This window comes from Fusarium oxysporum, chromosome X, assembly GCF_013085055.1.
Source record: "Fusarium oxysporum Fo47 chromosome X, complete sequence".
Lineage (NCBI taxonomy): Eukaryota > Fungi > Ascomycota > Sordariomycetes > Hypocreales > Nectriaceae > Fusarium > Fusarium oxysporum.
In genome coordinates this window covers 2,114,560-2,137,298 of record NC_072849.1, presented here as the reverse complement: position 1 = coordinate 2,137,298, position 22,739 = coordinate 2,114,560, and the positions used below count along the sequence as shown (strand labels likewise).

Sequence of the window (22,739 nt, the reverse complement as noted above, 5' to 3'; positions counted from 1 at the left end):
TTACAAAAGCGGGCAATGGCTCAAAGTCCGTCTTGCCTGAGTAAGCCGCCTATGACGTCGTAATTTATAAGCCGTGTCTTCCGTGCTAACCTTACTACCCGTCATCCGACCATCGGTATAAATCCTTTCACAATGCCTTCTCATTGGCAAATTTGCAATTAGCACACATCCTCGCCTGTTCAATCAATTCTTGAGGATGGCTGAACGACCACGATTTGACGTGCCAGACGGCAAAGCAGCCAGAGTCAGCATCATCGACTCCAGCTTAAGATTGTCGGGTATGCCGGTCACTCATCTTATGAAACCTGCGATGAAAGGACTCGATGCGATGCCAACTTTGACGACATGGTCATTTCTTGTTGAAAGCCCTTCTGGAAAGAAAGCAATCTTTGATCTGGGTGTTCCGAAGGAGCCGTTGAAGAATTTCTCGCCAAAGTACGCTGATACAATAAGAAGAAATTCGAATTGGGACGTGGATGTTCCGAAAAATGTCGCAGAAATTCTTGCTGAGAATAATGTGCAGCCTTCAGAGATTGACAGTGTGATCTGGAGGTTTGTAGTATAGAATGTCCATGTCGTGAGTCAGCTACTGATGTTTGCCTAGTCATCACCATTTTGATCATATCGGAGATATCACAACCTTCCCTGGATCAACTAACCTCATCGTTGGGCCCGGATTTAAGAAAGCCTTTTTACCTGGCTATCCCGCTGACCCAGACTCTCCCGTGCGTGAAGTAGACTTTGAGTAGGTATCACCGTCGCGATCTTTTCTCCAAAACAGCTGACAGGATCCCAGGGACAGAGAGCTGAAAGAGATAAACTTCGACGACAAACCCCTTCAGATTGGCCCATTTCGTGCCTTTGACTTCTTCGGCGATAGTTCATTCTATCTTCTTGATACGCCAGGCCATGATATTGGCCATTTAGCAGGTCTTGCTCGTACAACTACCGGTCCCGATACCTTCATCTTCATGGGAGGCGATCTATGCCATCATGGTGGCGAGCTACGTCCATCAAAGTACCTACCATACCCATCAAATCTCTCAGGGCATCTATCACTATCCGATTCTCTCCGTCTTCACCTCTCACAGTGCCCCGGAAGTGCTTTCGACAATATGAACGTCAAGCGTGGACGAGCCGCTGGTGAAACGTTCTTTGACCCAGCCATTGGGTTCGACAAGGAACTCGCTATAAAGACGATCAAAGAGGCTCAGAAAGCAGATGCTCAGGATAATATCTTCTTCGTGTTTGCACATGATATGACCATGTTTGGTGTTATTGATACGTTCCCCAAGCAAGCGAATGATTGGAAGGAAAAGGGCTGGAAGGAGAAGACTCTGTGGAAATTCCTGAACGATTTCGAAGCGGCATTGACATCGTAGAAAGCCTGATGCACCGGTTGTTGTCTCTTGGAACCTTGGATAAATACCACGCGTCTTTGAGCTCTCGGGCTCAGAATCACTGATCGCATTGATCATTGAACCCCTTTAGCTAAATGAAAATTATGTATAATTTCCAGGCCAGAAACACAAACTCCATCTGTCTCCATCAAATTTTCTCAACGTCTCAGTGTATGGAGCCTCGGAGCGAGGCCATCGTCATCCAAGAAACCGGCCGCGTGGCCTAATGGCTAAGGCGCTAGATTTCGGCTTTCGAGCAAATCGAGAAATCTCTAGAGATTCCAGGTTCGACTCCTGGCGTGGTCGACCTTTTTGAGCATTACCTAATTTTAAAAGGTCTTCTTTTTTTTTTATAAAGTTACCTTTCTAAGCTTTTCTTATAATTTAATTTATTTCTTAGTCCTTTAGGTATACTGGAATTATTAAGGTCTTGTGTAATATAAATTGTAACTAATATTTTACCTAAGAGGGTTTAGGAAATCTATAATAATAGCAGAATCTTTTAGTATAGATTACTTATGACTAGGACTAGATTAAATTATTAGGTGTCTGCTATTAGTCTGATGCCCTTCCTTAACACAACGTTTACTATTGCATTTAGTTTACACAGCACGATAAGATATACTCAGAATCTAAGTATTAATATTGCGCTCTACCAGCAGACCTAGTTTAACCTGTCGTAAAGCTTCTTAGGAAGTAATCTCGCACACGTCGGGCACATCTACAATACCATACCCCGGCAGCAAAGGTAACAATTGGATTCGCAGAGCCTTCTTTCTTGTCTCCCTTGTTATGCAGGGCAGGGACTGTTGTCTTTGTTGAAACATGTGGTTTAGTAACAGAAGCCTCAGATTTCTTATCGCCCTTCTTGGGAGCTTCAGAGGATGGGTTCTTGGCTGATGAAGTCATTTTGTTATATATATAGTGAGTTGTAGGTTAAAAGTCATTAGAACGCTTTTATTATAATGAGAAGAAAGCAGAGAGGAACCGACAAGGATGGCAGGTATTTATATCTTTCATCTGGTCGTGAATCAGAGATACAGACGAAGTGAGGAAGTGCAAAAATGAAGATCTGATGAGACTGGGACTCGAACCCAGGAGGATTGCTCCACCAGGAAATTGGTGTTAAGGTTGACCTTAACCTGGCGCCATAACCAACTCGGCCATCTCACCGAAGTTAGATGGCGGGTCCAGGTGAATCATTGACTACAAATTGACAATGCAGCAAGGTTCTTGGACATATTGATGCCATCTTACATGTAAATCTGTTGTTTTAGATATTACCAGATTCCATCTTAAAATACTTACGGGCCACAAGCAGAGTCGACGTTGGTTACGGTCCGTGGCCAAGCAAGTTGCAAATGATACACATTGGGTTCCATGATTCAGTGCCATCGAGGGATCTTTTAGGTAGAAGCTTGTATCGTGAAAATGATACTGTCTTTCCATTATATTTCTTAGCTGCCTAAAGTTTAACCCTATGGGCAGCAACTAAATCCATAAATGCTTCAGTGTTCCTTATGCACAGTGAATGTTATGTTCAACTCATCGCACCCGGAATTACAAGGGAAGGACACCCCAGGCATCCCCAATCCTACTTTCGGCGTGTTGCCTTTCTTATCAGCTTTGATAGTGGATGTGATGTTTGTCTTGCTCTTCTGAGAAACCGGTTTCTCTTTGGCTGGAAGATCTGGCTTAGGTGCCTTCTGGGCCATGGTTGAGGAAGTCATTTTGTTTGGAATTTGGACAAAAGGCTCTGAAACGTCGTCGAGGTCAAAAGCCAAAGGTTGTGATTGCGAATACTGTTCTCGACTGAGGATATCCTATCACGGGTTATATACTCGTGGAAGCATTGTGAGCGAGCTACAGAGGTGTTATTGGCAGTTGAGACCTGTGGCTGAGAACTTGTGATCACCACAAAGAACTTAGCTAGTGACTTACCAGCCATGTTCTTCATACTGCAGCACAGAGGAGGTTCTCAGCCGTGATAATACCTAGCTTTCTATTCAAAGCCAAATGTTAAGCATCAGAGAGGGGTAAAGGTTGATTCCATGTTGTATGTTAAAATATGTTCTTTGCCGCTGTACGGAGTCCGAATCTTCTTTTCACCCCTCAATCTTATAAGCTACCTACAATGAGTCAGTGGACGAATTTTACAGTACTAGAGTCCCCAAGACAGGTAAGGCTGAAAGGTATAAGCACCATTGGTTGGAAATTGAATGTAAGATGGGTACATGGAACGGTAAAGCGATGGTTCAAAAACATCGAGTGTTCGACACCCCTGTCGAGGCGCTTCTTCTCATAGAAGTCGCCATGCATGACGTGGTAAAAGCATCATACGCACAAGTCAATCAGTTTGAAGCAAGGGCGTAAGAGATTGCAAGGTAGTGAATCACGAATCCGCGTGGGACAAACTCTCATTACTAGTTCTCCTGGCGTATTCACGTAATGTTTCAAATTTGCACGGCAACACCACACTGAATAAATGAATATATTAATATTAGAAGTTAAATCAGCGCCATTTGCCTATATGTCTATAATCTACGCTTCTCAGTTTCCAGCAGGCAAAGAATCCCAAGACCAGTTCCACTGAGTAACACAGTCTCTGCACTCCCAGCAGGTATGGGAGTACCAGCGATACTGAGCTCCTGAAGATACAACCTCCAATTGGTCAACTTCCGTCTGTCCAAGGGAAAGAACACAGTTCATGTTGCTGCTCCACTCGAAACCCCACGCGTAACAATCAGGGTTGGTATGACACATGATCGCACATTGGACAGGCTCTGTGATTTCGGGCTTCCAGTTCAGTGGTAACTTTGTGTACTGTGATGGATTAACAATCATGAGCTTTCCACCACAGGGTCCTTGCTCCTTCTCGAAAGGTCGCTGGCAGATACCCTGGCCGAATGACCAATCGCAGGGTTGCTCCACGGGGCCAGGTGTTGGGGTTCCTGTGACAGCCTTGGTAGTGGCCGTGACAGTTGTTGGGGTATTTGGCTTAGGTGTGACAGCGCGGGTGAGAGTGGTAGACTCTGCAGGAAGCGAAGAGATGGTCTCGCTGGTAGGGTCATCATGACATGGGCAAGTCATGCAGTCAAGGTCGTGCCAGTAGTAAATGCCATCTTCAACGGAATCTGAGTTGGGATCAGCAGCCATGACGAAGTCAGCATCTGAGACTTGATGAGTGGAGAAGCGGCACGATCTGTCACTTGGCATCCAAGCTGCAGACTTGCAACCGGGGTAGAGGGAACACCAGGCAACACACCACATCTGACTCCAGGCCGTAGGATAGTCACGGGGTTGCTCAACAGCAAAGCCAGCGCCATCACTTCCCGGCCATCGACCGCGATACTGACAAGAGGTGAGACTGCCGCCCTGAGACCTCTCGTTCCATTGACATCCATTTTCGAGGGATTTGGGGCAAGTTGACGCAGCGGGCAGTTTGACAAGATCGGTAGGTTCGGCTGACTGTGTGGTTGATGCAACAGAGGTAGGAGAAGGCTCATCGTTACAAGGACAGTTGAAGCAAGACAGATCATGCCAGTAAAACACGCCCTCAGTGTCGAGATTAGGATCAGGACCAGGAACGAAGTCAGCGTCCTGAACTTGATGCTCCGAGAAACGGCATGAGCGGTCCTCGGGGATGAATGCAACAGACTTGCAGCCAGGGGAGAGAGAGCACCAGCCCAAGCACCAAAGTTGACTCAAGGGAAGAGGGTAGTTGTCGGGACGAGGGACAAGACGGCCTTGTCCAGTGGATCCAGGCCAAGAACCTCGGCTGGCGCAGTTGACCATGTCGTTACCATTGTCGGGGCGTTTCCACCAGCAGCCACCATTGAGAGCCTTGGAGCAGAACGGTTGCTCAGGTGCTGTGCTGGTTGTGCCTACAACTGGTACAGTTGAGGACTGGACTTCAGAGACTGGCTTGCTAGTAGTCTCGACATCGGAATTACCAGTTGAGGTCTGTTGTGAAGCAGGCTGGGTTGAAGTTGCCTGGTTCTGTTGACCAGTGGTTCCTGTCTCGGTGGGCTGCACTGGGGCGGCAGACGTAGTCTCTGGCTCTTGGGATGCCGATGAAGTCTCTTGCTTCTGGGATACAGATGTGGTGTCCTGCTTCTGAGGAGCCGACGTAGTTTCTGGCTTCTGAGAGGCAGATGTAGTTCCTTGCTCTTGGGCAGCAGAAGTAGTCTCTTGTTTTTGAGGGACAGACGTAGTCTCTTGCTTCTGGGATACAGAGGTAGTCTCCTGCTGAGAAGAGCTGGTGGTCGTCTGAGGACCGACCACAGGAGGATCAAGAGGAGGGTTGGCACCAGTACCGGTATTACCAAAGTTGACAGCAAAGTCGTTGATGTTTTGTGGCGTGACAGCGTTGGAGATGAAGACAGAGTCGACAAGCACAGTCGCTCCACCACCAATAAGACAGTTCATCGCGATGCGGAGAGGAGCGTTGACCTGTGCCGGGGTAACAGCCTGGAGAACCTCGTTCCAAGACACGGCTGTACCAGTGCTGAAAACCCAGTTCTGGTAGAACACGGAACCACCGAGAAAGCCCGTCAGCTGGCAGAGGTTGATGGCTGCAGGTGATGTAACGACGAGGTAGTAAAAGCGAATGGTGTAAGGCGTCGAGAGATCAAGGTTGGACATGCTCTGCGAGATACTAACAGAAATACCCAAAGCACGCTTTCCATCGCCATTATTGGAAGCACTCATCGCAGCGCAACCTCGTTCAGTACTTCCAGGCTCTTCACGTCCAGCACCACCCACAATACGAGCATCGCCATCGACTTCCCAACCAGGAACAGAGAGAGGGTTGTTGGGATCGACCTCGGCCATGTTTCCATTGGTGGCCAGGTTCCGGACTTTAGGGAGGGTAACGACACTTGTAGCGGTCGACGAGCTGGTAGCGTCGGTAGAGGATGAAACGAGCGTGGGGATCGTGTTGCTGGACTTGGGCTTGCAGGCGCTTCCGGCGACGAAGTCAACGGCGGCGAGGGCCGCCAATGCCAGGATGGAACGCATATTGAATGAGTGACTGGGTGAACGCAAGAGACAGACAGGTAAAACGACAAGAGTGTGGCGGGAATGAGAGGGAAATCGGTATTATAAAGCCATCGCCAATATCACGAGGCGCATACTCATTTAGCTACGGCAAAGACCGCTCGGATATTTCCCAATAGCCTCATGAGGCGTTTCATTCAGCCGGTATCTAGCAGATAACTACTGCAGTCGTCCCATAAAATCCGCGGAGGTAAATAGACGAAATGGAATAAGCCATAACGCTTTCTCTCATCGTGGCATTTCTAAGTGGATTTTGGTGTTTTTAGGCGTTATTGGTGGACCCTTGGAACGTTCGGGGCTCAATAGCTTTCAGCGCTATTGAGCCCAAAAATCGATAAACTTGTAGGACCCCTGGCGCTAGCTGACCTGCTAGGGTTGAATCAGAATAGTGGGAGGGTCTAATTTCAGGGGTTTTGCGGCTGAGGATTAAACGACTGTTGCAAAAAAATATGCTTGTTATGGGATGTCAGGAGTTTTCATCCGAGTAAGAGCTGTAAACATAGTTTTGCTTCCTATTTCAAGCTTTATGAATCTGTGTATTTTACTCGGGATGTTTTGGGGCTTTGATGGAAGGCTCTGTTGTTACTTGAGATGTGAGGTTCAATGGAATCGATATACTATTTAGGTCGGAGATGTGCCCTCTTTCTTCACCAGCGTAGAAGTCACTTATGTATCAAGCGAAAACAGCCAAAAGCGCGACTGAACCCTCTCACGACGTAGATTTCTCTTCCTTTACCGCTGCTTTGCTGCTCTCAAGCTTACGCCTAGCCATAATCCGATACCTAGCGGAGGATTAGCCACCAGCGGTAGGATATTCCGCCAGTAATTGAGCGCCAAGATCCAAGGAGAAAGCTCACAATAGAATACAGCTTGTCTTCCAGGCATGCCGTGTATAGAGCCAAGACTCACATGACATAAGATGTAGCCATAACGGTGGCGAGCCAAGAACCCGAGTTCGATCGGGCGTATAGCCCCCAAAACTCTACATGGCTTATGTTGCCAGTCCCATCAGATTGGCAACTTCAGAAGGTAATCTTGCAGCTCTTGTCTGCTATCTCCTATTAGCGGGAGCAGTTAGTGGATGGCGACTACAACGTCCGACAGCTTTCGGTGTCAGCATAGAGCAGCTGCCAAGCGCTGCGCCTGTATCCTCCATGGTGATTGGAAAGAGGTTGGATTATACTGTCTTCGGTGTTACCCCAGACATATGCCAGATTAATCAATGGGTATGGCTTGGAGATAGTTCTCTCTTGGGGGTAAATAGATCTCATTGCTATATAACGTCTAGGTCATCGTCCAGTAAAGCTAGTCAATGTGGAACAAACTTCTAGTAAAATAGTTCTTCACAATGTCTGAAAAGCAAATCCGCCTATCCTCAGCGCCCCAGCCACCAAACCGGCCGCTCTCAGCGTTGGTCCCCCCCGAACAGGTTCCTACTCTATGTGTCTCGCCCTCTCAGAGCTAGGTTATAAAGATGTCTAACACTGCATGCACACGCTAGACAACCTTGAGCACTGGATGTTCTTCGGCGAAGCCTTAAACCGACTCTTCCCAACCCTCCAATCCTATAACGGAAAGGGCATGGTGGCAGAAGACTGGGATCAGCTCTTCGGACCATGCGAAGCCATCACCGATATTGCAGGCCCTTTTTCTGAGTCTCTTATTCGGAACTATCCTGACGCCAAGGTTATCCTTTGCGAAAGGCCATTCGACCGCTGGGAACCATCAGTCACGCAGCTATTGAAGTCGAACTTTGATCCAGTGCAGAACTTCATCCGCGACTGGGTCGAGCCTCTTACACGAGGTAAAGGGCAGACTTCATATGTTGAGAATCTCCAGAAGATGCTGCTAGGATGGACTCGCTCGTAGAACGTTGACGAAGCCATTTCCAATCTACGTGTAATATACGACAGACACAACGATACCGTCAAAGAACTCGTTCCCCCTGAGAATCTGTTACTGTACAAGCTTAGTCCTGGGTGGGAGCCCCTGTGCGAGTTTCTCAGAAGAGATGTTCCAGATGTACCGTTTCCACGTGTCAATGAAGGGTCTGCACTTGCGAGAACGATTTGGAAGAAGCAAGTTCAGGAGGTTAAAAGGGCGGCGCCGACTATTTTCTTGTATTTGGGTGGTGTATTTATTGCGTTTCTCATTCTGAAGTTTAGCTGGATATACTTGGGCTTCTGATACTCTCATTCACGGATTATCACATGCAATCATTTACCTAGTCCTGTCAGATCGTTGCGCACCTAGATGAGAATGTAATAATCCGCATGTACCTATAGTAATGCATTCTTTCATGCAGAGTCCTTGATGTCCTGCATTCCTTCTCGATCATTCTTCTCAGCCATCAACTTATGATAGAACCGATCCAATTTCTCCCATACAGGTTCATCCCTCCTATACGTGTCCCTCAAAGCAACAACATATTCCACCTCCGCATTCCTGCGAGTTGCATTCTCAGCCAGAAAGCTAACTATCCCGAACCCCTGCTCAATCTCACACGCCTTGCTCAACGCCGAGTATTGACCGTCTCTCGAGTCTATTCGAGCCCCTCCATCGAGAAGCAGACACACAGACTCTTTGCGCGACTCAACTTCGTCTCTCATCTCTCGGAGAGATATGCCCTCTTCCATGGCATCCACCATCATCTCGACAAAGTCTCGGAGAAGATTATCATGGTGATTCTCATAAATAGCTTCACGAGCCATTGCTCCGGCGTCGAGAAGAACTTGTATGCATCGCGCGTCGGACATCATGAGTGCTGATAACAGCGGTCTTGGCTCGTCAAGGTCTAGGTTCTCTAGATCGTGGGATCTGCCGAGTTCACGAGGTCTGCCAGGATCGATTCCCTTTTGGATCAGGAGATTCAGTAACTCCAACCCGGCCTCTCTCCTTCTCTCCGCACGATCCGGCGAACAGTTGGACATGTCTTCTCTATCACGACCTTCAATGCAGTTGTCCAACAGCCGCAGGCACCCATCTTCGACTTGTTGGATCTTCGGATCTGCTCCAAGCTGTAGTAGTTTAACAGCAGGTTCAAACTTTCTCCTTCCGATAAGCATATTTAGGGCTGTGCCGCCATGCCAATCTCCCCACTGAGATTCAGCTTCCGCATCCAGAGGGACACCCCATTGGGCTAACTGCTCAACTATCGCACAGGCTACTTCCTGGTCTTTGCAATGTTTAACCCAATGGAGCGGCGTCTGACGCGTAGCGTCTCGATCAGTAGGACTGAAACTTTTATGCTGAATGAATGCATCAATTGCAGAAAGAGACCCTTCTGCGATAGCGCAATGAAGCCCAGAGATGTTTCCATCATCGGAAATCGCAGAGTAAATAACGTCTCGCTCTAGCAGCAGCTGGAAGATCTCATGGGTGCTGTGGCATATAGCATAGTGTAGTGGTAGCCAATCATACCTATTGACCACTCTTGCATTCTTTCGACAATTGCAGAGCGTATCTGGCCAGACATCCGTACTAGCGCCATTGTCAAGAAGCCATCGTACAATCTCGAAGCGCTTCTGAAAGATGGCAAGATGCAGTGGCGTTGCGAGTTGCACCCGAATGATTCTCCCGCAAATAGGAATAGAGTCAGGGTCTTCCTCATAAGGGATGTAGTCGGCAACGTCGTTGATCTTGTTGATATCGGACCCATAAGCAACCGCCAGCTTGATTGTAGAGAGTGAGTCGTGATCGACGGCCCAATGAAGACATGACCTTGAGGCCTTATCGGCGGGACATTGCTTACAATACTGTGGATCGTGTTTGTTGGTCCATGGATAACACGATGGCAGGCCTGTGACAGCGGCGTTGCGCTTGTAGAGGGCCGAGTTGAAAATAGCGTGAAACGCGTGGTTAACGCGAGACAGACGCGAGAGGTCTTGAGGCGCGCAGTAAAGCGCGAGATGTTCGGCCAGTTCAACGGGCAGCGAATGGAAACTCATATTGCCGACCTTGACGCTTGAGTGAGTTTAGTAGAGCAAGGCGTTTCTCCGTCTCAAGTCAATCAGTTTTGTGGGACGACGAGATGAGAATATTCTTAGGCAGCAGCCCCGCCTTATATATAACCTTGGCATTTTGGTCATGCTTACGCCCCCAGATAGAAGGGATTTCTAGTTCTTCAATAAGCACGCATGGCCTCTTGAGAACGTGCATCTGAATTCCAAACGTAACATAAAACAAGAAAAATGATAGTCCATCAAGACCAGGTCTTAGGAAATAAGAAACCCATCTACTTCCTACTTATATCTCTCGAGCGTCCAGCAACGATAAACCAAGATTGAAGAACCTTGAAGAAGACAGACAGCTACTCTACAGAGAACACTCCGTACGCAGCCTCTCTCCACTTACTCATGGTTCGTAACTCCGATTCACTTCCATACAACACAGTCATGAAAACCCTATCGGAAACAAGATCGGGCTCTGAATGCACGGGGCTATCATCCCTTCCCCAGCTAAACCGAACGACTTGACCGTGTCCAACCTGAACTCTAGGAGTGTCTTTGAATGCATTGCCAAGCGACTCCCGCAATAGATCATCTGCTTCATACATCTCGTCTTCGGAGGGCTCAGGGCCATCGGTTTTGTTTTGCCACCAGTAATACCGCGCCTCCGCTTCATGCTGCGTGGTGAAGACATGTTCGTCCGGCTGCAGCATGAGCGTAGATGGCCCGAGTAACGTGAGCGCATACTTGCTTCTCACAACATCTTCGCGTCCTTGGTCGTACTCAAACATAGGGCCATCTTGATGCCATCTCGGGATTTTGAATGCGTTACAAGGCTTTGTGATGCGGATGGTAAGCCAGCATGCTTTTTTCTCTTCTGTAAGGCCAGAGCAGTCGTTTTGCGTAGTCTTTAGGAACGCCTTTATGCTGGGTTTCAATTCCTGCTCTACTACGTCGGTATTGCGAGCGAGGAATTTTGACGCCTCGATAGGAAGTGAAGCGTCAATAGGGCCGTAGTAATTCAGTGTTGACTCTTGTTTCGTAAGCGTGATGCGGGGAATGTCGATAGACTCTGGAAGAATTGCGCATGGTGATTGATCCGACATGTTGAGATTTGAGATGAGGTTGTGCGGGACGATGGCTGAACTGTTCGAGTTTTCTGCCTTTGGTGATTAAAGTGCCAGATTATTCCATGACTCAGACCCCCGTGCATGGGCACTACTGCCTAATATTAGTGCTACCATAGACTGCGTGCATTGATCTTACGCTTATCGTGAGCTGTGCCACGTCAAGTCAAGCTAAGCGCCGTGTCAGCCTTGTCAAAGAGTAAAATCAATAACCCGCTCCGAGCCAACAGTAGCTAATCCTACAGCAAGTTATTGGCTCAGACGTTTAACCGGTAATTTCTCCAACAGGAAATGACCGAGCTCTGTTGCGATAAATATTCCCACCCAGCCTTGTCAGCCTGTCACCGTTTCACATCACAATCTCACCGCCAACAACAATGAAGCCAACCAACGCGATCCTCTCTGTGCTCGCCTCGCAGGCGACGGCGCAGCTCATCGACATTCAGATAGGCGACACCGCCAGACTCGACATAATGCGCCAAGCAGCTGAAGCCCAAGTCAACGGCAATACGGCCAAAGCCCACGAATTAATGGATCAAATCCGCATCGCAGATGCTGCGCACGAAAAGTCTCTCTGGAAGACAGATTGTCGCGTCAGCTCTCAGTTCGAAGCTGAGATCTACACCGTTCAAGATCCCTCGCGCGCACCTAAGGAAATAGCATGGGCGATGAACTTCCTCGATAATCACTGGAAGACAGACGACGGTCGTGATCTTCCGTACCCTGGGGATTTTGATCGCTTCATGCATCCCGATGGATTCAGGGTTATGCGGACTGATTACAAGAATCTTCCTTGGGCGGTACGCAAGTATCATGAGGAGCTTGTCAAGGAGGGTAAGCAGATGGAGCGCAAATTCATCGCTGAGATTGATGGGAGTGCCTTCTTTGCGCCGGGTGTTGTTACGTGGTTGGCGCCTTTGTTTGCGGGGAGTAAGGTTGAGCCTGGCAAGGATGCTTGTGAGGGTAAGTGACATTGACGCGTGAAGAGGTTTGAACTAACGGGAGTAGATGATCTTGTTGACTTTAGCAACTGGGATAAGAAGAAGCAGGCGGGTGATGGTGTCAGGTATACCTTTGGGTATGGCGGTAAGGTCCAGATTGGAGATCATATCACGGTTGAGTTACACGCTCAGAGGTCTTCTAAAGAAGGTGCTAAGAAGGAAGCCGAGGAGACTCGAGGAGATGAGGAGACTGAGGGAACCGAGGAGCTGTAGATTGAGAGCGCGCTGTAATTGCATGCGGCTTCTTGTCACTGGGATGGACTGTTCTCAGTTTATGTATTTGTCTTGATGTTTTAACGATATGAAGTAATGAATTTCTGTTTGTTAATGATCAGAAGTAAGAATCGTCTATCCATCCCTGAAAGTTCCCTCAGAGCATGCCAGCGAACTCACAACTTTGCTCCTCTCGATTTTCTAGCCTCCCTCTCCCTATCCCTCAGCTTGCGTCTCAAGATCTTCCCAGTCGGACTTTTCGGTATCGCATCGATGAACTCGACTCCGCCCTTCAGCCACTTATACCTAGCTTTGTGCTCCTCAACATAGCGCTGGATATCCCGCGCCAGCTCCTCATCAGACTGATATGCATGGTTTGCTTTGACTACGAATGCTTTTGGAACCTCTCCAGCTCTTGCATCGGGAATCTGAATGACTGCGCAGTCACTCACGGCGGAATGGGTGAGAAGGTGTGACTCGAGCTCTGCAGGCGCGACTTGATGGCCCTATTCATATGGTCATCAGTGAGGCGAGAAAAGTTGGAGATGATACTTGTTGCTAACCTTGACTTTGATGAGCTCCTTGACTCGATCAACAACGACAAAATGTTCGTTCCCACTCTCAGCCATGCGAACTAGCACCTCATCACCCGTTCGAATCCAGCGGCCGTTACCATCTTCGAAGAATGTCTCAGCAGTAGCCTTTGGGTTGTTGAAATAACCAAGAGAAACAGTTGGGCTTTGGATCAGCAGTTCACCTGGCTTTTCGTATTCAGTGATCTCTCGTCCATCGGGGTCAACGATCCTGGCCTTGGCTGCAGGAAGCAATGATCCCGTTGTGCCGACTTGTGTATCATGCTCGCTGCTTTGTATGAAGACGGTAGCAGTCTCGGTCATACCTAGTACCAGTTAATGACAGACAAAATACCGTGGTACTCATCGGCCTACCGTAACCTTGTCCAAGACGCCACTTCGGATAGACACTCAACAGATCATCCACAGTTTCTTTTCCAAGCGGTGCAGCACCGGTATACACAAACCTGACACTGCTCAAATCATACTTGCTACATAGCTCCCTCCTATCTAGCATCTGAATCACAATGGGGGGGACAATTGGGAGTTGCTGTATCTTGAAGCGACTGACCGCAGCTAGAAAGGGCTCGAATTCGAAGCGAGGCAGAACAATAATCTCGTCGCCGCGGTAGGTCCCCAAGTGAGTGATGAGCATCAGCCCAAAGACATGACTGAATGGCAACACTCCCAGCATCACTTGTGTATCAATGCCGTCAGCTTTTCGGGAGACCGAGTCGAATGTGCATGTCTGAATGATGCCTGATATGATGTTGTAGTGCGAGAGCATGACGGGTTTCTTCCTAACAGTTAGCGAAAGATAAAACGCGCTGACTGATGACTTACTGGCAAGCCGGATGTTCCGCTCGAATACAGGAGGTAGGCTGTTTGACGAGCGCCTTGTCCCTTCGTCCACCGCAGCGACGGCAACGCAGGTAGTTTCTCTCCGTCTTGAATGAGGTCGTCGATTGTCTTGTAACCGTGCCTACTCGTATCGCCGGGCACTGGAAGCAGAAACACATTTTGTCGCGATATACCCACTACCTCTGTAGCTTTGAGCGCAGTATCCAGAAGGGGCGCACAAGTAAAAATTGCTTTTGCGCGTGAGGCGCGGAGCTGGTGCTCCAACTCAGATGCCGACAGGGCTGCGCTGCTCAGACTGGCGATGCCATTTAGACGATGGATGGAATGCGTGAGGGGGATATAGTCAATCTATCTCAAGATCAGCCCAAATGATTCAGCTGTTTGTGAATCAGTCTACTTGCGGTGTTGAGAGAGAATATGACGCAGACACGATCCCATTCCGACCCGGATTGTGAGTCAAGTTGAAGGGCTTTGCCGATGCCCCGCGCAAGGAGGTCCTCTCTGCGGATAACCTCTTCAGCTGTACGCGTCTTTCCAGTCAATCCACACGTGTATGGATGTCGCGCTTTCGCAATGGGATACTGGCCATACTCTTCCGAGCTCATGAACTCGGCAACACTGATGGAATCCGGAGGGTCTGGGCGAGATTAGCGACCTGGCCGGAACAATGCTTTTTTGTAGGTACCTATCGGCAGTTTTGGTACCCATGATGGTGGGTAAAAGACCATTGTGGCAGAGAAAGTTGATCGCTCCAGTTAGGGCGATCTGGTGATGGTGCGAGTTAGATTGATCTGATAAGATCTTGGTGTCCACGTTTCTCCCGCCTTGCGCCCTTTTTGATGCGACCCCGCATCTGATGTGATTGCTTGGCGATCGGCGGGTATTGCCGAAGGCTTATCGGGGATTTGTATGATTCGGCAAAGATGCAATTGCCTGTAAACCTTGAGCCGCAGCTCGCGACATGCAGTTGTAAGCTGAAGACCAATTGAGATCACCAAGATGGGCAGGTTCATGAAATGGTGTGTAACAGATTATTTAGTCTATACTGATATATATTCTTCTAATCCACCCTCTAATTATTAACATTACTATCGCTCGTCCTCCAAATCATATCCTCCATCTAAATCGTAATCTCATAACCGCTTAAGGGAGAGCAGCGGGGGAGTAGCTCTGGTCAGGCTTGACAACCTTGCCCCCAGCGAGCTGCTTATCAGTGTAGCTAGGGTAGATGATCTGCTTCTTGCTGCTGACGACTGAGAGGGTGGTGAAGCCCTTGTCGGCGCCAAACTGGCCGCTCCAGCCAGAGGTGATGGTGAAGGTGCCGCACTTGGCAGGGCCGCCGTTGGCCTTGGAGGCGGGCTTGCCCTTGACGACGTACTTGCAGGCGGTGGCGGCACCGCTGCCGGTGTTGATCTTGAAGTTCCAAGTGCAGGTGGTATCAGCCTTGTCGCATGAGCGGGAGAGAGACTGGATTGTCCACTGGGGAGAGGCGGCCATCATGGAGACGGAGTCGGCGGGGGCAGGGGCTGCGACGGCGCCGGTGGCGGAGACGAGAGCGATGAGAGCAGCGGTGAACTTCATTTTGATGGTTGAAAGTGGAAGAGATGTAGGTGGGAAGAGTTGTTTGTGTAAAGAGTTGGTGGTTGTGAGTGAAGAGTGCTTGTGGAGAAGATGAGATGATTGATGATGAGAATGCTAATAATCGCAGGTTGATTAGTGAGTCTTTATAGATCTTGCAAAGGTATTAATAGACTCATGACTTCATATCTCTCGGCTCATCGGCTCCATAGTGTTGAGCTCTGATGTCGCTCTAGCCGATACTACAGTTGATCAGTTGATGGTAACGTTTGATCCAGGCTTAGACCCAGCCTCACATTCTAGAACCCATTTCCATGGTATGACAGAATAGACCAGACATTTCTCTCACTGACCCCATCTGCCGATTTCCCGTCTTTTTGTCCGGCCAGCCCCTTCGAGACCTGGGGAACCCCTAGAGCTACGGCTGAGCTTTAACCGGTACAAGTTTAGCGGGACGCTTTTTCAGCGAATCAGGGCGTGATTTATTCTTAGATTCTGTACCCCTGCGCATTTGGTGCCAGAAGCAGTAACGAGCTTCTGGCAATACGAGCGGATCAGCAGGAACTATTGTTTGTCCCTTGCCCTTGCATTTCAACTCAATGCGAAGTTGTCTTAGGAGACCTCGTAAAGCAGAGTCGGTGAAGGTCATGTTCGTGTTTATTGTTGAGGTAATCTTAGCGATGCGAGGCCAAAGCTCGACACACGTGCGTTGCTTCGGCACTGGAGCTTTGTGATGATGTAATTGCGATCGCTGCTGGAGACTGAGAATCATGGAAGATCATCGTCTAATGATTGTATTCTCAATTGACGATCAACAACAGATCGAGATTGAGGCTTTGATCTTCCATTCGGTCAAGGCATTGCCCAGAATGACGAGAATTATTTGTGAAAATTCTGCTGGAAGTAATGATTGAGCTTCCGTCCGTGATATTGGTATGCATGATAACTCTAACTTCTAGCTTAAGAGCGTAAATTTCCGCTGCATGACATCCTCTCCCAATGCGGCAATCAGCGGCGTTACACGACTAATACTGCATCCAGATATCTCGAGACTCATAAGCCTCTTCCCATGTGTTTAATTATTATCTAAAATGGTAAAGTATCGTGTTACGGACGTAGAAGGATCTTTTGTAGGAGAAGATAGCATAGAAATCAGGGAAAAGTGCGGTTGAAGGAATATTTGCATGCTGTAGGGTAGCGACTTCATTTGCCCTCGCTGGCATTCCAGACAACGAAGCTGACTTTGTGGCTTTCCGGGCGCCACTCTGTAAAGCAAGAATGCAATACTACGTAGCAAGTTAACTTGCAAAGCCTCCATTTATTTATAGAGCGATTAAGTTGTGGCGTCTCTTATCTCATTCCGGCCATGAGATGTCGACGGTGAATCCGTTCCAAGTGGACGATGCTCATGAGTCAGCATGGTCGCAGAATAGCGCAATATCGTTGCATTTGTCAAGGAGCTCAGATCAGTTCTTTTATAAGAGACTCTTGCATATTGATTGACTTTGATCCGTACGGGAGGCACGGTTGGTTATTTGGTAGCAGCTATGGACGGATGTCTCCGGACTGACGGGATCAATTAGCCCCACTGATGCGGCCGCATTTTCCGCACTCATCTCCGCCTTTCAAGTCCGACAGCGGTAAAAGCACGGAGTTAGGCAGTATGTACGTCGACTCGCATATCTTTAACGTGCGGCTGACATCCGCGTCTCCATCAATTGATTGAATGAATAATACACAACGAAAATCGAGAAATGGCAAACCGCAGCGAGCAAGCATGCAAAGCCTGCAAAAAGCAGAAGCGGCGCTGCGATAAGGCTCTCCCTGAGTGTAGCTTATGCAAGCGGACTCAACGTCTGTGCGAGTATGGCATTGCCGCTGATTTCCAGCCAAGTGCTGGCGATTGGATCATGATGCAGGCGCGTCTCACTGAGCTTGAGAATCGTCTGGCCAATTCTCCGAGGGCTGCTGAGCAGCAAATCTTGAGCCCAATTTCAGGCCCATCGTCGGGTTCAGTGTTGGAACAAGGCTCAACGTCAGGCGCGACATTCTGCGACTCCATCGATACGCACAGCATCGGGTCGAATAGCGTCAACTCGTCGTCCCAATCTATCGGTTTCACGCCTGCTTACTCCACCGTCGAATATCCAGGCCCAACCTCAGTGACACACTTTCCGGCATCTATGTTTCTCGATGTTGACTGCTATATATGGTCTCATGCCAGACTGCCTGTCCCCAGCGGCGTCATTCCTGCGGTATGCTGCCTCCAGTAATTTCCATCGTCACTTTATCCCTGCGCTGTTATATCTGTTGTTCAGTGCTCTAATCCTTGCTAGCCCGTCCTCGCGCTTCTCAGCCAGGGCAACGTCGTTCTAGATGTATCGCAAAACTACTTTGCGACTGTGCACACCTGGTTTCCTATGATATCTAAAAAGAGGATGGATATGGGCCTCCCGGTGCAGAATGCAGGCCCTGATCTAGCGATGCTGTTCCTTGGGATGAAGCTTGTTACGACTCCTGCTGTCGACATAACCGACTCAGCATTGTATGATACAGCTAAAAGCTCCCTCGCTAGTCTGGAGAGCAACGGCGTCATCTCACTACTTTGTCTTCAGGCTATGATCCTCGTAGCCTTGTATGAATATTCCCATGCAATCTATCCGGCGGCTTGGATGACGGCTGGGTCGTGCGCTCGCTACTCTGATGTCTTGGGCATCACTCCCGGTGACTATTCTCCATTGGGTCAAGTGGTATGTCTCCTCAATATTTTGGCAGTTGTTTAAAGATCAGCTCAGTGTCGCTTGACCCCATTGACAAAGAGAAGGGACGCAATACGCTGACATATCTTTAGACAACATGGACAGAGGCTGAAGAGAGAAGGAGAGTATGGTGGAGTATCTATATCCTCGATAAGCTCATGTCACTGGGAAGCAGAAAGCGTTGCTTACTTCCAGATATACATCCACAGTGTAAACTGCCTGTCGATGACGACGTATGGGTAAGTTAATAGAACCTCAACACTGTTCACACTATATCAACTGACACGCATCTAGGACCGCGGCGAAGTAAACTTGGCTGTCAGTCACTCAACCTCAATATCATATCAGCTCCAGCAGTCTCCATTCGCAAGACTATGTCAAGCCTCGATATATCTCGGACGCGCAATAAGCTCTGCGCGGGATAATTTAGCCATGACAAGTTCTCGTATTGAACAAATCATGTCTCTCGCAGGCGAATTGTCGGATTTCGGGGCAATCGTGGATAATGAGACTACGACTCTTAGTCCCGAGAAAAGTGCCATACTTCTCGCACCGCGATGCATTGCCCGCTCAGCGCTCTTTGTCGCTCTCGACCGTTTCACTTGCCCAGAAAAGATCAGTGCAGAGCCTGGATATGTTGATAGTCCGGGTGACAAGACACAGAATGAGATCGAGCTTCAGAGGCAATCCATGCATATCATCGAACAGGCCAGCGAACAGCTACACACTCTGGGTATGGAACTGCTACCCGCATTCAGAACTGACGGAATATCCTCGCTGTCCAAAGTAAGCCCTTTCATGCTGGATTCTATCTACGCAAGTGCAGCGACATTTCACTGGCTTCTTGGTGAAGGCGGGAATGAAATTTACCGCACGGCTGCTGCTGATTTGGATATGTTTCTGGATACCATGAGTTCAAGGTGGCGGCTTGGTAGCACGTACCGCGAGATGTTGGCGGTTCACGACGTCACAGCAAGGGTAGAAGCTAGGACGACGTTACAATAGAGTAGTTTAGTTGCGTTCTGATGAATGAGGAAACATTATTCCCGACAGATAAGTCTGTTATAAAGAAAGAGAAGAGAGTGAACCGTTTTCTTGCCGTAACATTGCTCTAGTCGCCCTCCCAGAAACGTGCTGGAGCGGAGTGCGGAGTGCGGCCGCAGAAGCCGCATCACCTCAAGTGGCGCTCAGCGTCAGACGTGACTCGCCCCAGTGCGGCCGCATCTTGAACTGTTAGTTCAATCATGATTTTAATGATGCCTCGGACATATGATCATTTCGTTGTCAGTCATTGACAACAAACTGGCTATATAAAGCTCAAGGCAGCGCCAGTAGTCCCAGAACACCATCCACCAAGGTTTTTATACTTTCTGATCTCGACATCACGGTCAATTAATATCCCTCTGATCCTTTGACAGGCTATTTCCTCTGGCAACTCCAAATTGCAAAGCTATCCATCATGAGTGTCCGCCGAAGCACTATCATTCCCAACAAGCCGACCCTGACAGAGAAAAATCTTCCTGACCAAGCAGGCAAGGTGAGCTAATCTACACCACATACAACTGTAGCTTGTCTAATAACGACATCCATTAGGTCTTTCTCATCACTGGAGCTTCTGGCGGATTGGGTAAGGAGCTTGCTTCAATTCTATACCAGAGAAATGGAAAGATCTATATGGCCGCTCGCTCTCGATCCAAGACCGACGAGGTTATGAGAGACATCAAGGCGGCTCATCCAAACTCAACCGGCAGTATGATTTTCCTACCGCTGGTCCTCGACGATCTCACCACTATAAAGGCTTCGGCTCAAGAGTTCCTAGCACAGGAAAGCCGCCTCGACGTACTCTATAATAACGCTGGTGTCATGGTGCCTCCGCAGGGGTCAAAGACGGTACAAGGCTACGAGTTGCAGATTGGTGTGAACAACCTAGCGCCGTTCTTGTTCACCCACTTCCTCAATCCTATTCTTGCTGCTACGGCCCAGATTGCCCCCAAGAACTCTGTTCGTATCATTTGGGTATCCTCCAGTGCTGCCGATGGCGCTCCGACTCCCGCCATCGACTTCACGAACATGGACTATCATAATGAAGAAGGGATCTGGCCGAAGTATTCAAGAAGTAAGGCCGGAAACGTCTTGCACGCTGTTGAGTATGCTAGAAGGACTGCCGGAAAAGGCATCATCAGCATTGTTCGTCATTCAATATCCTCTCGTTTGAAAGATGCTGGAAACTGACTATTGTATTTAGGCCCTCAACCCTGGCAACTTTGTGACCAACCTACAGCAGAACATGCCGAGAATGCAGCTTGCTATCTTCGTAAGTTAACGCCTTACAGATGTAGAAACTATAGACTGATGATAGCCGCGTAGAAACTCATCGCTCATGCACCCAAGAACGGCGCATATACACAACTGTTTGCAAGCCATTCTCCTACCATAACAGAGAAGGAAAATGGTTGTTGGGGTAAGTCTTTGTCATTCCAAGATGCCTGCAACGTCATTGTAGGCGGCGATTTAAAAAGTCTGATAGCTAACTGTATCCGTTGAATAGTTTCTCCTTTTGGAAAGGTCGAGCCGTGCCGCAAAGATCTTCTTGATGCTGACCTTGGGAAAAAGTACTGGGAGTGGACTGAGGAGCAGGTCAATAAGTACAAGTAAAAGACACGTTGTCTTGAAGAGTAAGTAGTAAATATACTCACATATAGATTCTATAATAATCCTTACTATTAAAATTTGACATTTCTATTTGCAAACATGATGTCAGGGGGTTGGAGGCTAAAAGAGCCTTAACAAGTCTCAAATCCCTAGTGGAAAGGGTGACTATTTTGAGCGCTTGAAGTTACCATTATACAACTATCCTACTCTTAGTCTAGGCTCAGGAACCGGCTGCTTCCTTTTGATGGTTCTCCAATACTGACTTGGTCAAATCCCGGAGATCCAATATGGCGAAAGGAAACCAAGAATTAGGATCAATGGTTGATTCCAACTTGGACATATACGCTTCATCCACTCGTACACGCTGCAAAGTTTCAGCCAACCCATCTTCCTCTGAATCTAGCATCAAGAGCGCAACAGCGCAAGACCATGTGAAGATATAGTCAGGTGCTTCTCGGATCGAGGGAGCCGTGTAGTACTCCTTGATCTTCTCAATAACATTCCTTTTCTCTGACACATCATCCGCCCTAACGAATAAGATGGCGAGCGCCAGTACAATTGTCCCGCGAACATTATCATTTGTCTCTCGACTCAGTAGGTCGAGGAGAGCTACTCTTGATGGACCAGATTGACGCGGGAAGAATGCCAAAGCATGAGCCGCATTGGCTCGCATGCTCGCTGAGTCCTCGTCCAAGCAACGCATGACCGAAGACAGTCCCAGCTCGACGGCCTTGTAGGCTTTGAGCTCTTGCATTGCATGACCACGGTCTTCAGGGTCCATAACCGCAAGGCGCCTTTCCCATTCTTGGATGTCAATCCCGTTAGGAACCGCCCAGTTTGGATGACCAATTGCAAGACTGACGATCAGGTATAGTAGGGTTTCGCGGTCCTTGGTCGCTGGGCTATCAAGTAAAGCATATAGAAAGGGAATTGCTGCAACTGAAGAACTATAGCGAGTGCCTTGATGATAGATGTTAGGCCAACACGCATCAAGCGCTGTCTTGTAGACTTCAGGATCTCTTGACTGAAGATCCCCTAGAATAAGTGGTACATCATCAGCTGGGCCGTAGGCGTGGTTGAGACGAGACCAGTCGATGGAATCAAGTCCAGCCAGAGGGTCGGTATTTTGGGATGACATGGTGGTGTTGGACTGAGGTAATACTTCGGTGGTCGAAGTTCGCGAAGAGCATCAAGTAGTGGCCTGTATGAGCTGAGAGCCTGACAACGACTAAATTTGTATGGGAAATCTGGTGCCGTTAGAATGACATGGTGTGATAAATTTGGGACAATTACAGTATACTACGGCTGGGGGCTGTATGTTAGTAGCGCGGAATTAATAAATCCCAGTCAGCCCAGGCTAGAAACCTTAAATGTCCTAAACTAACTCTATGGCTAAAATAAACGAGTGATCGACGTGAGCCAGGGTATATGAAACAGTGGACAGCACGAGCCTACCAAAGACATGCCATTTTATCAAGAGACATTGACCTAGAAGGTAGTCCTTGAACAGCCGGCGTAATCTAGAGACTTGTTATTTTTAACCGTATTTTCCCGACACTCATGGCTCATCT

At 48.5% G+C, this 22,739-nt stretch overlaps 10 protein-coding genes and 2 non-coding genes across 12 annotated transcripts; 6 read left to right on the top strand and 6 right to left on the bottom strand.

Moving 5' to 3' along the window:
- The first annotated feature begins 116 nt into the window (after window positions 1–116).
- FOBCDRAFT_323865 (beta-lactamase-like protein) lies at window positions 117–1,492 on the top strand. The gene is made up of 3 exons (XM_031191782.3): window positions 117–552; window positions 605–745; window positions 797–1,492. Exons 1-3 carry the CDS (start codon window positions 197–199, stop codon window positions 1,380–1,382), a joined length of 1,083 nt encoding a protein of 360 aa, XP_031033013.2. The 5' UTR covers window positions 117–196; the 3' UTR covers window positions 1,383–1,492.
- A 120-nt stretch (window positions 1,493–1,612) lies between these two features.
- Window positions 1,613–1,706, top strand: FOBCDRAFT_t214. The gene has a single exon. It is a non-coding gene; the product is annotated as a tRNA-Arg (tRNA).
- Window positions 1,707–2,473: 767 nt separating this feature from the next.
- On the bottom strand, window positions 2,474–2,573 carry FOBCDRAFT_t210. The gene has a single exon. It is a non-coding gene; the product is annotated as a tRNA-Leu (tRNA).
- A 1,377-nt stretch (window positions 2,574–3,950) lies between these two features.
- On the bottom strand, window positions 3,951–6,419 carry FOBCDRAFT_323864 (uncharacterized protein; the record flags this gene model as incomplete). The annotated part of the gene is made up of 1 exon (XM_031191780.2): window positions 3,951–6,419. The coding sequence occupies one exon, from the start codon at window positions 6,417–6,419 to the stop codon at window positions 3,951–3,953; it is 2,469 nt and encodes an 822-aa protein (XP_031033011.2).
- A 1,025-nt stretch (window positions 6,420–7,444) lies between these two features.
- On the top strand, window positions 7,445–8,743 carry FOBCDRAFT_244572 (uncharacterized protein; the record flags this gene model as incomplete). Its single annotated transcript, XM_059610614.1, has 5 exons — window positions 7,445–7,487; window positions 7,819–7,923; window positions 7,960–8,282; window positions 8,328–8,540; window positions 8,687–8,743. The coding sequence occupies 5 exons, from the start codon at window positions 7,445–7,447 to the stop codon at window positions 8,741–8,743; spliced, it is 741 nt and encodes a 246-aa protein (XP_059466044.1).
- FOBCDRAFT_169761 (ankyrin repeat-containing domain protein) lies at window positions 8,727–11,672 on the bottom strand. The gene is made up of 4 exons (XM_059608448.1): window positions 10,808–11,672; window positions 10,530–10,547; window positions 9,879–10,421; window positions 8,727–9,839 (listed from the first exon to the last, which is right to left on the bottom strand). The coding sequence occupies exons 1-4, from the start codon at window positions 11,509–11,511 to the stop codon at window positions 8,756–8,758; spliced, it is 2,349 nt and encodes a 782-aa protein (XP_059466043.1). The 5' UTR covers window positions 11,512–11,672; the 3' UTR covers window positions 8,727–8,755.
- A 149-nt stretch (window positions 11,673–11,821) lies between these two features.
- FOBCDRAFT_232901 (uncharacterized protein) lies at window positions 11,822–12,845 on the top strand. Its single transcript, XM_031191776.3, has 2 exons — window positions 11,822–12,495; window positions 12,541–12,845. The coding sequence occupies exons 1-2, from the start codon at window positions 11,910–11,912 to the stop codon at window positions 12,744–12,746; spliced, it is 792 nt and encodes a 263-aa protein (XP_031033007.2). The 5' UTR covers window positions 11,822–11,909; the 3' UTR covers window positions 12,747–12,845.
- A 77-nt stretch (window positions 12,846–12,922) lies between these two features.
- On the bottom strand, window positions 12,923–14,907 carry FOBCDRAFT_253695 (uncharacterized protein; the record flags this gene model as incomplete). Its single annotated transcript, XM_059611059.1, has 6 exons — window positions 12,923–13,252; window positions 13,310–13,644; window positions 13,694–14,114; window positions 14,162–14,527; window positions 14,581–14,816; window positions 14,865–14,907. The coding sequence occupies 6 exons, from the start codon at window positions 14,905–14,907 to the stop codon at window positions 12,923–12,925; spliced, it is 1,731 nt and encodes a 576-aa protein (XP_059466042.1).
- Window positions 14,908–15,196: 289 nt separating this feature from the next.
- On the bottom strand, window positions 15,197–15,944 carry FOBCDRAFT_265010 (uncharacterized protein). The gene has a single exon (XM_031191773.3). It carries the CDS (start codon window positions 15,758–15,760, stop codon window positions 15,323–15,325), a length of 438 nt encoding a protein of 145 aa, XP_031033004.1. The 5' UTR covers window positions 15,761–15,944; the 3' UTR covers window positions 15,197–15,322.
- Window positions 15,945–17,511: 1,567 nt separating this feature from the next.
- Window positions 17,512–19,521, top strand: FOBCDRAFT_244569 (uncharacterized protein; the record flags this gene model as incomplete). The annotated part of the gene is made up of 4 exons (XM_031191772.2): window positions 17,512–18,012; window positions 18,094–18,507; window positions 18,609–18,755; window positions 18,811–19,521. The coding sequence occupies 4 exons, from the start codon at window positions 17,512–17,514 to the stop codon at window positions 19,519–19,521; spliced, it is 1,773 nt and encodes a 590-aa protein (XP_031033003.2).
- A 454-nt stretch (window positions 19,522–19,975) lies between these two features.
- FOBCDRAFT_280609 (uncharacterized protein) lies at window positions 19,976–21,171 on the top strand (the record flags this gene model as incomplete). The annotated part of the gene is made up of 5 exons (XM_031191771.2): window positions 19,976–20,053; window positions 20,110–20,703; window positions 20,762–20,830; window positions 20,884–20,977; window positions 21,065–21,171. The coding sequence occupies 5 exons, from the start codon at window positions 19,976–19,978 to the stop codon at window positions 21,169–21,171; spliced, it is 942 nt and encodes a 313-aa protein (XP_031033002.2).
- Window positions 21,172–21,388: 217 nt separating this feature from the next.
- FOBCDRAFT_146166 (uncharacterized protein) lies at window positions 21,389–22,306 on the bottom strand (the record flags this gene model as incomplete). The annotated part of the gene is made up of 1 exon (XM_031191770.2): window positions 21,389–22,306. One exon carries the CDS (start codon window positions 22,304–22,306, stop codon window positions 21,389–21,391), a length of 918 nt encoding a protein of 305 aa, XP_031033001.2.
- Window positions 22,307–22,739: the final 433 nt, after the last annotated feature.

Bases quoted from the DNA above. Each gene is read 5' to 3' on its own strand.
- FOBCDRAFT_169761 (XM_059608448.1), bottom strand. From the start codon at position 11,511: ATGTCGGATCAATCACCATGCGCAATTCTTCCAGAGTCTATCGACATT. The intron at 9,840-9,878 runs GTATGATTGGCT...TATATGCCACAG, and splicing joins AATGCAAGAGTGGTCAATAG to CACCCATGAGATCTTCCAGC.
- FOBCDRAFT_265010 (XM_031191773.3), bottom strand. From the start codon at position 15,760: ATGAAGTTCACCGCTGCTCTCATCGCTCTCGTCTCCGCCACCGGCGCC.
- FOBCDRAFT_323865 (XM_031191782.3), top strand. From the start codon at position 197: ATGGCTGAACGACCACGATTTGACGTGCCAGACGGCAAAGCAGCCAGA. The intron at 553-604 runs GTTTGTAGTATA...ATGTTTGCCTAG, and splicing joins ATTGACAGTGTGATCTGGAG to TCATCACCATTTTGATCATA. The intron at 746-796 runs GTAGGTATCACC...ACAGGATCCCAG, and splicing joins GTGCGTGAAGTAGACTTTGA to GGACAGAGAGCTGAAAGAGA.
- FOBCDRAFT_232901 (XM_031191776.3), top strand. From the start codon at position 11,910: ATGAAGCCAACCAACGCGATCCTCTCTGTGCTCGCCTCGCAGGCGACG. The intron at 12,496-12,540 runs GTAAGTGACATT...TAACGGGAGTAG, and splicing joins TGGCAAGGATGCTTGTGAGG to ATGATCTTGTTGACTTTAGC.